This window comes from Diadema antillarum, unplaced genomic scaffold (assembly GCF_040938485.1).
Source record: "Diadema antillarum isolate AM-2024a unplaced genomic scaffold, OU_Dant_1.0 seq00001956_RagTag, whole genome shotgun sequence".
Classification (NCBI taxonomy): Eukaryota; Metazoa; Echinodermata; class Echinoidea; order Diadematoida; family Diadematidae; genus Diadema; species Diadema antillarum.
Genome location: NW_027272616.1, coordinates 71,615 through 84,600, shown reverse-complemented (window position 1 = coordinate 84,600; position 12,986 = coordinate 71,615). Strand labels below are relative to the sequence as shown.

Genomic DNA, 12,986 nt, shown 5'->3' with positions numbered 1-12,986 from the left:
AGGTCTTAGAATATAACATCTTAGCTCTATTTTGCAGAAAACTCCATTCAATTTGGTTAAGCAGTCACAGAGAAATGTGGAATGTTGTAAAGCATGTCATGAGTCCGAGTCTTCCAAGTTTAGCAATTCGATGCTTTTGTGTGTGAATACAATAGACAGAACTTGAAAGGAAGAGATTCTTGACATCCTCTACAAAATTCCTCATTTCTCTTTGACCAATGAAGCAAATCGAATGGGGTTTTCTGTAAGATGTGGGCAATGAGTTATAGTTTCATACCCTGAATTTGTATTCGGATTGATTCACTATTTTTAAAGATATCATTAAGGAGGGTCCCATTGTAATTTTTTTTCGGGGGACATAGTACAGTCCCATATGCTTGAATAAGATGATGCAATTTTGATTGTTGCTACCAAGAGACTTAAATACCATCAACAGCATGATTGTACAGTCATTATCCTTCCATTACCTAAACTGACAGTGTGGTGTATGCTGTGCGAATTACCAGTGTATGTCTAGCATTTGTCTTGTCTTTTAACGATTCTCCCAAAAGAATGAGATAAAGAAGAATATTAATGGTTTTGTGAAAGGACGTTCACAAGATTATATGATGTTGGTAAAGTTTGTTTCACTGCTCTGCTTCATGCATTGCTGGCCGGATAACATATTTAATGGTCATTTTGATTATTTTAGATAGCACTTGGGGCAGCCTGTTTCCATTTAGTACCCTTACATTGATTTTTTTTAAAATTTTTTTTAAAGAATATGTTCAGGACAGAACCAAGAAATAGCAGCACTACAGAGTACAAAGTATGTGATAATATTATGTCACTGTAATACATGTATGTACGGTAATGTACATGTTCCTTGTGTTTCTGTTACATTATGAAACACAGTAAACCAACCCAAAACCTGTATCTTCCTTTTCCTCTGTTTGTCTGTCTGTTGCTCTGTCCTCTCGCTCATTCTTATCGCTCAACTTCATTTCTACTCATGCTGTTCAATATTCCGTCATCTGCTGTACAGAAAATAGAATGGAGTTAATAAGAATAAAAGAAGATATTCATGTAAAATATGTAACTGGTCATTTATTGCTCTGTGAATTCCCATGGTATGCAGCCAGAGAAACTGTCTGCTTTAAAGACAAAAAAAAAAAGACAAAAAAAAAAAAGAAAACACAAGTTTCGGTGTGACAACCAGGAAGTTCTTATCCGGGCTTGCCATTTCAATTCTATATTTATGCCAAAACTACAAGTACAAGCATACCAACATGGGGGGAACTCAAATTTGCAAATAAGCCATAGGGAACAGTTACAGTTATACATTTGGCACACATGAGAATTGTCCACAGACTTAAACTTGCAGAAGTTGGACTTACTTTCACATAACAAATCAATCATCTGACTTTTCATTTTATAAAAAAAAGAAAAAAGATGGAGGTAATGTGGTAGGATGGAGAGTGAAAAGCAATCCATGTTGTGATACAATGGATAGGAAGGAAAGTGTCATACAGTAATTTTTTTTTTTTTCAGCAGAACATGTCCTTTCCATCAATGACAACACTCGTGTAAATAAGTCTCTGCCACTGAAAACCGAGAAGGCTGACAATAGAAACATTTTTGTTTTCTTCTGACCAGTGTGGTACTTGTCTGCTCAAATAAAGTCTTACATTGTGTATGACATTTTGTTGTGAGAGATACTTAAGAAGAATACAAAGTTTATCATTGCCCACTTAGATTGGGGGAAAAGTCTTTACCTGTAATTGTATGTGTTTCATTGTAATGAATATTCTCTTGGAGCACAGCCTTATAAAGCAAAGGTTTTACTGTCCCATTTTTTTTTTGACAATCATGTTGCCAACACATGCATACAAATGTGTATATTTAAGATCTCATTTGACTACAAATAAAAGGTAAAGAAAAGATCAAGAGAACTATATCTATGGCACAAAATACAAAATGGCATCATGTAATTGCATTGCATGTTGAGGACCTACCAAAGGAATTACTAAAATGCATAGTTATGTAATCATTGTACTGTACTGACAATAAGACAAACAAATATCACAACTGTTTGCATGATAAATCTTACTACACTATGGAAGGAAAAAATATGATGCTTCTCTGCCCTAGATGTGAAATGTTTGATATCAAAACATGCTGAAACAGTGCATATACAGTGTACTGTAAAACATGATATATTCGTGGCATAAAGTTTTTCGCAAATTGCCAATGGCATTCAATGCATATACTGTACACAAAAATTCTTGCGTGAATTTAAATTTTGCGAATCTTGGCGAGATTAAAATGCACGCAAAGATTCCTGGTTTTACAGTAGACGAACATGTCTATCTCGGACTCCCTCAGCACACATCTAATTCAACCACTGCGTCGGATGAGCAATCAAACCTGCATCAGTGAAACCTGTCTGCCTTGCACATATTAACCATCCTCGGTGCAATCTGTGATCAAAGTATGGCTGTTAAAACAGGGCAGCTACTAGAAGTACTGACAGAATTGTTGATAACTACAGTATTCAACCAATCAAGTCCAGGGATCATGTTGTCCACATCAATTTGCCAACTCCGCATCTTTTTTTTCTTCCAAGTATTCAATCTAAGAAAAAAAAAGACTAAATGGACAAATTGGATTCTTTATATCTGCATAAAATAAAAAAAAAAACAAGATAAAAGCTAATTCAAGAAAGAAAAAGGAAGCTGAATTGCCCAAAATGCATCGCCAATTTAGGGGTTGGTAATTAATATCTTTTGATAATTTTGCAACCAAAATGAGCAATGGTATTTGACCAAAGTGGATTCAAAGGAAACTAGAAATGTCGCTATGGCGACTGGTATGCCTCCGCCATAATGCATGATTCTCCTAATAGGTCTAGATAGTACATGTGGACAATGTGTGATTACATTTTCACAAAACTGGCAAAATATTGAAATGACAAGTTTGTCACAAATGTGTTGAGTGTTCACCTTCCTTGACCTTGGTTTAATTGGATGAATAGGAGAGCATGTATTTGGGGATTTAAGGACTTTAACTTGACTTTGACCCATTCATACATTTATGCATTGAGTAATTTTCATGGTACCAGTATGGAGAAAAAGTGCAATTTCTGTACTGAATAGTAAATTGTTACCATGTTCATCTGGCCTTTGACCCTAAAATTCATAAGATAATCACTTTCAGGTAGAACATGCATAAATATGCAGTAAGTTTCAAGATAAATTGAGCCACTTCCGAAATATGGAGGAAAAAGTTACAAATGATAGTTCAGCACTTTCACTTGATCTTTGACCTTTTGACCTTTGAGGCAAAAAAAAAAAAGAAAAAAAAAAAACTCTCCAGAGAATTTCTATTAGGTTACACATGCATACACCAAGTGTAAAAAAAATAATAATCCTGCTGGCATTGCATGAACATGAGGGAAATAGTAAAATTTTGAAGTGTTGCACTTGACCTTTGACCCCTGACCTTTGACCCCATGAACCCTACATTCTCTAGATAATCACTGCCAGTCAGTACATGTATATACTATGTTCCATGAAGATACCTTGAACAATTTTCCAATTTACAGAGAAAAAAAAGAAGTTTTAATACTTTTACTCGACCTTTTGACCTTTGACCTTTGACCTCATGACCCAAACTTTCACCAGAGAATCTAAATTGGGTAATACATGTATGCACTAAGTTTCAAGAAAATATCTTCAGGCATCGCATAGATATGGTGGAAATAGTGAAATTTTATGTATTTGACCTTGACCTTTTGACCTTTGACCTTGAGCACGTGCACCCAAAAGTTGATAGGCACAACTTCACCCCCTAATACACATACATGCCAAGTTTCATTAGGATACCTCAACAGCTTTTGATAGTTACCTTGTCCACAAAATTCATTACGGACGGACGGAAAGACGGACGGACGGAAGGACGGACGGACGGACGGACGGACGGACGGACGGACAACCCGAAAACATAATGCCTCCGGCACCACTTCGTGGCGGAGGCATAAAAAACAAAACAGCTTTTATCCTCACCAATTAAACATTAAACAATGAAGGCACTCCCATTATTAACAAACAAGGTTATAAAGAAATTCTCATTACAGTGGAGTAAAAATTCAGAACCCAAAATTATCATTAATATATCTTGTACATGCTTCTACATGTATCTCCATGTACTTTATTGTTTGGTTATAATGAAATTTTGATATAACAAAATAAAACCACCAGCCCTGAGGACTTTGTTACATGTATAATGGGAGTGCACTGTAGTAGATATCAAAATAAAGAGATACATTTGTAACAATGTCAAACCATATAAATGTGGTCCTGGGGCTGGATGAGTTAAACATGGGTACATGTGATAGCAAACATGACAGCTTCTTGCTGTACATATTCTTCTTTCACAATGGAAAGCTGCTAAACAACGACAGGACAACAATGTCCAGTGAATGGCAGTTTCGTCAAGTCAAGGGGTAGAGCAACTTCTTGTTCCTACACAGTGGGTATCATTTGCCGATGCGCAAGCTGTAGACGCAAAGCAGTGCAAACATTTCCTTATTCATATCCAGCATTGGAAGAGAACAATACACTCTACTTAGAAGTTACACAGTTTATATTTTCAGCTGAAATACCATAAACCTCATGGTACAAAACAACAGCACAACACAGCAGATCTTCTGACGGATTCAAATGATTGTACAATACTAAAATGCAATTAAAGATTTGTGAGAGCATAATGAGATTAATTACAACTCCATTTTGTGATGTGAAACAAGTTTTTGGAAGAACAGCAATGTCTCAATATGACCAGCACCACAGAACAAAAAGCCTGCAAACTAACATGGAAGTATTGTGCAAGACAAGTCTTACGAGGATATGTACACAACTGACAGGCTTAGAAAATTCAATAATCAGTCTTGAGTACAGACTATGCTGTTATTTCTATAAGTAAACAAACCAGCAATGGTCGACATTAAAAACATTCATTACATCATTACACATTAAAGGCATGTAGGTAGAGATCCTCTGCCATGACAAAACCAAGCTGAGCAGACCCTTGATTGCACAAAATTTCAGCTATGAAGGTAGCAGACAGGACTGAAACTACAGTGTTTGTGGTGATCTTACGTTCGTAACGCCATTCGTTGTTTGCTGATCAACACACAAGGATGTGAGAGTTCAGAGTTCAATCCGATTTCAGACTTTTTTTTACTCTGCCCCAAACCCACTGTTCAGACTTTCTGCAGTTCAAAAATGTTCACAATTTTTAGGCACTTCAGAACTTTTTTCATAAGTTTCAGATTTTTTCAGACTTTTTTTCTGGAAGTACTCTCACATCCCTGTACACGGCACAAATACAGCTGTATAGGAGAAAATTACAAGAACTGCAAATATGAAACCTGCAATGCACTATGGATAAGAGAATACATGCCCTGTGGTTTTTAAACTTTAGACTACTCTGCAGCTGTCAAAGTTACCAATGAAAATTTCTCTTCCAAAAGTAGTGAGAACTTAAATAGCAGTAAGATCGAACCCTACACAGCTACATTATTGTATTCACATATTGTACATTAAGAGCTGGAAGGCTGCTTACATAACTCCTTACACTTTGTGTGGCATTAAGGTCCTTCTTCTTACATGCACAATTTGAGACTTATCTTTCATGTAATAGAATTATATGCAATGTTCACAGTAGCATTTACAATAATCCAAGACATAACATTTTTATCTCTTTTACCGACAGCACCTGATCAACGATATCTATCTGAAGAATACATATCCACTTACAAACAATGTTCCAGTAATTCATTAAAAATAAGACTGCTCCTATATCATGACAAATAGCTTGGAAATGTAATTTGTAAAAAATCAACAGCTGAAGGCTAAACTTTCTGCAGCTCTATGGCAAAACTAATTTTCAGCAAAATTTCAAATGCTACAAGAAATAAGAGACAGAGTGAGGGGTGTGGGAGAAAATAAAATGAAGATGACAAAAATAAAGAAATGTGAAATCGTGCCTGACATGGAGTATATTGGACAAAAGGCACTCTTAAAAAATCTCAATGTGGAAAATATATACCATGCAACATACAATAGTTGTAAATTATTTGTAATACGATAAGAAACATCAAAAGATATCACGCAGTACATTGTATCTAAAATTCCTCAGTATTTACACAGCTGTTGCGGCACACTAAAAATATGAATACTGATATCAAAGTACCTACAGGAATAACATTATCTACTATACCTCCACGCACACAGACATAAAAGCATGCATTCATAACACTAAAGGAGAGTCATTGACTTGTACAATGTATGACAGAATACGATCGATGGGACAAAATATACTTGTAAAAAAAGTAGTTAACCTATAACCCCTATTTCAGTGTGCTTTAGTTTGTAGCAGAGGGCTGCAAGTCATTGCACAATGGATACTGAGTACATAACTATGTGTGTGTCTGTCTGTGCATAGGCCTACATGTAAAAAGGCACTGTTAGTTCTGGTTTCAATAGATTTAACCCTTTATATACCAGGGACTTTGGAGAGTGTGTAAAATGCTGTGGGGTTTTCCAAAAGCCTGCAAAGGGTTAAAACCCCTCCAACATCTAGGTGTGTGTCCACTTCTGACAGAGGAAGAGGATGAATGGTTGTCAAGGGACCATTTCAGTTGCAATTTACATAGTTGCCATGGCAGCGGCCGGAGAGCAACCAATCAGTGGCAAGAACTGATGGGGTGACTGCTGCAACTTTTACAACTTTTGGAAATGACGGTTGGAAACGTAGTGACATGAAACCAACCCCATAGATCATAAAATGCTCTTTAAAAAACCACATGTGACTTATGAAGAAGGAAATGTTGTGTGTATGATGTGTGTGTAAAATGGCCCATGTGAGTAGTCGTCATGCTTTGCCTAGGTAAAATTGGCAGAGAATCAGATAAACCACATGTAAGGTTTGAATTCATTTTGAAAGGCAGTAAATTTTTCATGACAATATGTCAGTGACTCTAAAAACCTAATACAATGTACATCTGATGAGACTTTTAATGTAGCAAAAAAGACTTGTAATGGACTGATTGATAGTACTGCTGCAGCGTTTTCAAACATGTAACACAATCTAATGCAGACTGTGGTCGAAAAACCCAACTGTGAGTATTAGAAAAAATACTGTAAAGATGATATTTTACAAGAACTTACTATTGTAAGATTCCTTTATAAGATATTACCATAGAAAAGAAGAATGGACCTGACAGTACAAAAGGAAGAGTTTGCAATTGGTCTTTGCAAATAGGCTTATGGCATGATTTTACTATTCCATAGAACAAATGCAATTGTGCAGACAGTCTGGTATGCAATTTGCAGCACTCATACATCATTGGATTGTCTTTAAGTAAAGCATAGCTGAAGTACCTAGTCACAGCTCGTGTAATGAATTTGTCTGAATTGTTCGATATTATTATGCCATAATGATAGTTACAAACTGACGGGCAGAATTTGGAGTGAAAAGTCTTTACAAAATTAAAGTTCTGGTAATCTCTAATAAATACAGTGAATGCTTACCAAACTTTGTTTCATCCCCCACCCTTTTCCCTTACATAATGTGTCTATTATCCCTTATGGTAAAGAAACCTGAAGTTTTAGAATAAAGTGTTTTAAATCATAGTTTTATCCAATCAGAGATGCAAGGCAGACCAATAAAACTGACATGAAAATATATATAAATATATACTTCTTGACTGATTAGATACCCAGTCACAGGATGCAATAATGCACAGTCTCATGAAAAATATTCACCAAAGGCTTTGGAACACACAACATCACTTGTACTAAATCTTAATTATGTCATAAAGTATCAACAGATAAAAAAGGATAATATTTCATGATTTCTGAATCTAATGGAAGTAAAATATATGATCTCAGCATCTATCGTACATGTATGTCACATAACTTCTGGGTAGAAGCGTAAAAAAAATAGGAAGGGGGTCAGAAGGCATGGTCGCTCAGTAGAGAAGGTTGTGGACAGGCACGGTGTACGGCGTTGCCCCAAACGGAGGCCTCTTCTTTGTGACCAGCTCCAGCTCCTGGAAGTCTTGCAATCTCAGCACGTCCTTGTCCTTCCGTACGATCGTGTTCGGCAGCTTCCTGATCTTGGTGACCTCGGAGGGCTCCACCATCAACTCCTCGCAGCAAAGTTGGACAAGGTTCTCAAAAGTCAATGCGTTGCGGGCAGCTCCACCTCAATGAAGTCTTTCTCGGCAGACTCTGCCACGCGCACTTTCAGGACGAGCTCTGCATGGAATTTGAAAGGCGGAGAAGGCATGATTGTTAGCTGAATGAATTGATGGGACCAGAGCACTGAATAACTAAAACACCACAGTACAAACTTTGAAACCATTATGAAGTATATCAGAATGATTCACTTTTATATGACTGAGCGAGAGATACACCGGGATATGTCTGGAGTGGATACGAGAGACATTACATTTAGACATTTGAATCACATACTATATATGCCACGAAACAATTTCGTGAGGAGTCAAATTCACAATTGTGGAGCACAGCACTGAACAGAGAAATGTATGCATGCATGTCACAATCATGTCGGGATCAGAGTTGATATTTTTGTGTGTTTTTCAATTCACGAATATCACCTGACTCTAGAAATTCGTGAAAATAAAAACTTTGCAAAATATTTGGCATACACAGTATATTTCTGCACAGAAACATTACATAACATGGTCCGAATCATTTTTTGGTCCATGCATGAATTCTGTAGAGTATTTGCTCCCCTGTAAAGATTTTGTGATCTTGTAGTCCCTCAATATCATCCAAAGATGCATTGAAGACAGCTGGCACAGCTGACCACACAGAAAAATGCTCTGACAGTTTTAACTACAAATATGTAACACATGTCAGAAGCAGGAAGAATTAATATTCTCTGCTGAGCACATGGCTAGTCAGATCTCAATCTTTTCCCATGACACAGTCATGGATGGTATTTCAAGTAAGTCATGGCTAATAAAAAATAATGGGTCAGCAACCCACCATCTGCACTGTCCACTGCAGAACCAGACTGACCAGGAGGAAGCCCGTTTGCCATGTGCTGACCGCCAGACTTTAAACCTCTTGATGCTCCATGAGGAAACACTGGGTTCTTCAAGTAGTTTGGTGTGATTGGTAAGGCCTCGGTTTTGATGACAGCACTCCCTGGTTCAGAAGTGCCTACAACAGGAAATTTGAAAAATGACATGTGTATGTTGCGGGGGGGGGGGGGGGGGGGGGGGGGGGGGAGGAAGAAGGGTCATTACGAGCACTGGTATTGAAGTCTCTTTCATTATTACAAAGAGAAATGCTTCATATGCCCCCAACTGAAAAATATCCCACACTTAGTGGAAACCCAAACCCAAAGAGAAATGTGGATATAGTGAAAGCAGCAACTTAGAACGCATTAGTGAAAGTTTGAGGAAAATCGGACAATCGATACGAAAGTTATGAATTTTTAAAGGTTTGGTGTTGGAACCACTGGATGAGGAGACTACTGGAGGTTATGACGTCACTGTGGACAACAATATAGAGAAAATATAAAGGGAATTCCACAATAATTCATTTTTTAATGAAAATTACACATTCCATCAATTTGATACCATGACCTATGTTAAGGGCAGTAATTATTCCCCCTGCTTTCTGAAAGCAGTTAGTCCAGTGCTCTTTCATTATGCTACAAAAGTGAAAGCATACTGAATCTTCTTTATAGTTTCTTTTGAATTGTTGTCCACACATATGTCATGAACTTAAGTAGTCTCCTTATCCAGCGGTTCCAACACCAAAACTTTAAAAATTCATAACTTTTGCAAAGATTGTCTGATTTTCCTCAAATTTTCACTGAATGTGTTCTATGTAAATGTTGCTGCTTTCAATCAATCTACATTGCTCTTTGGGTTTGGGTTTCCTTTAATAAATGTGCTGCTATCACCAAATCAATTCACCATGACATTCAACAAAGCCGCCACATGACCAAACTGGCAATGGCCAGTCTACCAGTGAAACCAGAGCTGCCAATCCATCAAATTTGCAAGCCAGCTCTGCAGAGCTGGACAATCACAATAACACTGCTGGAGCTGACATGTAGCACAATACTTTTTTTTTTCAGCCTTTGATCGGAAACTTTTGGGGGGTTACAAAATCTGTGGCCGAGGATAGGCAATTACATTTTGAGTTAAAAAGGATCTCTGTTTCTTTGATATTGCTACTACTACTACTACAATTCTAACATGCAAGATAACAAAAGTCTGTCATTAACTCATTAACATGTCTACAATTCTGATGTTTTCTACCCATCCTCCCTCCTCAGTAATTCAGAATAAAAGCAGTAAGTCTCAGAGCATCAAATACCTTAACATAAAACATTTCATCTTCCCTGCTTCAAGGTGTCTGACTGAAGATCATAATTTACAGCCAGAATGCAGCAGAAGTATATTAAAATAGTCATTGTCAGGGTTTGCCCCTAACTTTTTTCTTTCTTTCTTTTTTGGGTGGCCAGCTTGTCAACTAGCCTGAGCAAGAGTTTCAAATGGCCAAATGGAATTTTAGGTGGCCCGGAAGAAGACTGTTTCATCAGCGAATTGTAGATTATTATAAACATTAATGTACTACAAATAGTTACTATTGTACAGAGACATAACACTCCCTTGTTATTTTCAGAGAAGTTTCAAGAATCAAACAGCTTTAAACCTTTTTCAAAACAGTAAGCATTTCATAAGTCTTGATGTGAATCACATAAAAGGTACAAATTTAGAACTCAAATAAAACAGTTTTCCTCAGTTTGAATGAAAATGCATCTATATACAGGCATCTCATATACAGAAAGTAGAACTGTTTAATTCTGGACTAAACTGTACCTGCAAGAATATTGCGAACATCTTCACTGTCTGTCAGCTGTACTGCAAGTTCTCCTTTTTGTGTTGCTATGGAGACATCAGCTCCTCTAGACAGGAGATATCTTACTATAGTGGGATGTCCACGCTTACTTGCCCAGTGGAGTGCAGTCCTGTGATCAAAACAGAACAAGTCAAGAGATCATGAGGAAACTTGATCAATATTACAATCATTTTGCTGAAAACCAATGTACAGCTCAAAGAAAACTAGCTCAGGATTGAGACCAGACTGAGCCTATATCTCACCACAGTCTTGTTAGAAAAACTTACTGACCATAATTTGAAGTTAGGAAATCAATGTCTTTATCGAGTACAGTCAAACTTTTACAATCAAATGTGTTAAAAGTATTCTTAAGTCCAATTTGAATCAAAATTTGATATGGCTCTTAATATGTGCCCTTGTAAATTGTAGATGCAATCTTAACTTGTCTGTGTACAATGTACTACTAGTATTATAGTAGTTGTAGCGTGTCAAAATAAATGTTTTGTAAATAATCATGAAATGTTCTTGATCCTGTGTAACTAAAATCTATTTGTAAGAGGGGGAGATAACTTAATGTAGAGAACTCAAGAAAGACGCAAATAAGATGAACCGACCTCGATGAAATCTGGTAGTGCTCTGATTTTATTCTGATGACAACAAGCCTTCAGTAAACTTCTTCATTAACATAATTTACATAACCAATATTTACATATATTCAAATCATTTACGACAAGCAATAGAACTAAATGGAACAGAGGACTTCAATAAAGTGGAAGAGTCTAATTCAATAAATCAACCAATGAGTAAAGAGGAGCATAAGAGATGATGTAAGCAGGAGGGGTGATTACATAATAATGAGAGCTGTCTGGGCTCAACTCAAGAATCAGGTGTGGGATGGAATGAATGAACACACCTGAATAGAGAAAGAATGAAGGTGACAAAACTGAAGAAGTCTGAAGCAACTTGGTCATGAAGGTGACAACTGAATGTCGGACTGCAAGGCAGTGCTAAAAAGCAACTAATGCTGATTATTGAATAGTACAAGGTCTAGACAGACAACAAAAGGAGAGTTGACAAACCAGAAATACATCAACGTAAACAACGACAAAATAATGGTCCTACAGTAGTAAACGATACACAGATTTTAGTGAAATCACCTAAATTTTATCCATTGACATTGTAATTTTTTGTATTTCAGGGGAAAGAACAGAGATTGCTGATCTAACTGTGAGTGACCTGTGAGTGACTGTGTAGATGCAAAACTGTATTTCTACATGAAATCTTGGTCAACATACACACAGCTCTAGACACCGTCTAGTAATATAATTTAGCAATTCTGTGAATGAGATCTGCATCTTTTATAAGGCAATCGATGAGCACCATGTGATGTGCACCTATCTATGGATGTGGTCTCGGTTTAATTATGACATGGTTGGTGGAAATTTGTTTCTCTTTCAAATTGTACATATAAATTTATATCAAATGTTGTAAAATTAGTACCCAAACTCTTTTGACGTTTTTAGTATTGCATGAGTTAGAACATGATCAAGTCTAGCTCACTGCGGTTAACAGCGCTAGCCCCATCGGTACGGTCAGAGTACACGCAGCCGCGTGCATCGGCTACGACAACCTTGTTTGCGCAACATTTCCCAGTGAGGTTCGATCATCTGCCAGCTAGCTGCATGCACGACACGCCCAACACGCTTCTCGTACTCGTCAACTTACCATCCATTCATCTTGTTTTGAGAATTGACGTCTGCACCTTGGCCAAGACAATCTTCGATTCCATCTCGATCACCAATGCTGGAAGACTCGCGAAGTTTCTCTTCTATCACGTTCTGGTTATCCATTGTTTCTAACACCTGATGCTGTCACTTTTCTACGTGTAAAATGCGGCAAATAGGGAAATAAACTAGGTTTTCGAAGCTTGCTAGCCAGCATCACACGCGCACGCCTTGAACTTTGCCCGCGATGTTGCAACGTACGGCGCGGCGTAATTGGAAACATTACCGTGTAGCCGGTTTGGGCGTCTGGAGCTGATCGACGGAGACGTGA

At 37.3% G+C, this 12,986-nt stretch overlaps 1 protein-coding gene across 1 annotated transcript; it reads right to left on the bottom strand.

The window, feature by feature from the left end:
- Positions 1–7,223: 7,223 nt before the first annotated feature.
- On the bottom strand, positions 7,224–12,883 carry LOC139713387 (ankyrin repeat domain-containing protein 40-like). The gene is given in 5 exon segments (XM_071625122.1): positions 7,224–8,241; positions 8,244–8,303; positions 9,060–9,236; positions 10,913–11,061; positions 12,657–12,883. Coding segments are annotated over 5 exon segments (738 nt in total). The 5' UTR covers positions 12,782–12,883; the 3' UTR covers positions 7,224–8,014.
- Between the last annotated feature and the right edge of the window lie 103 nt (positions 12,884–12,986).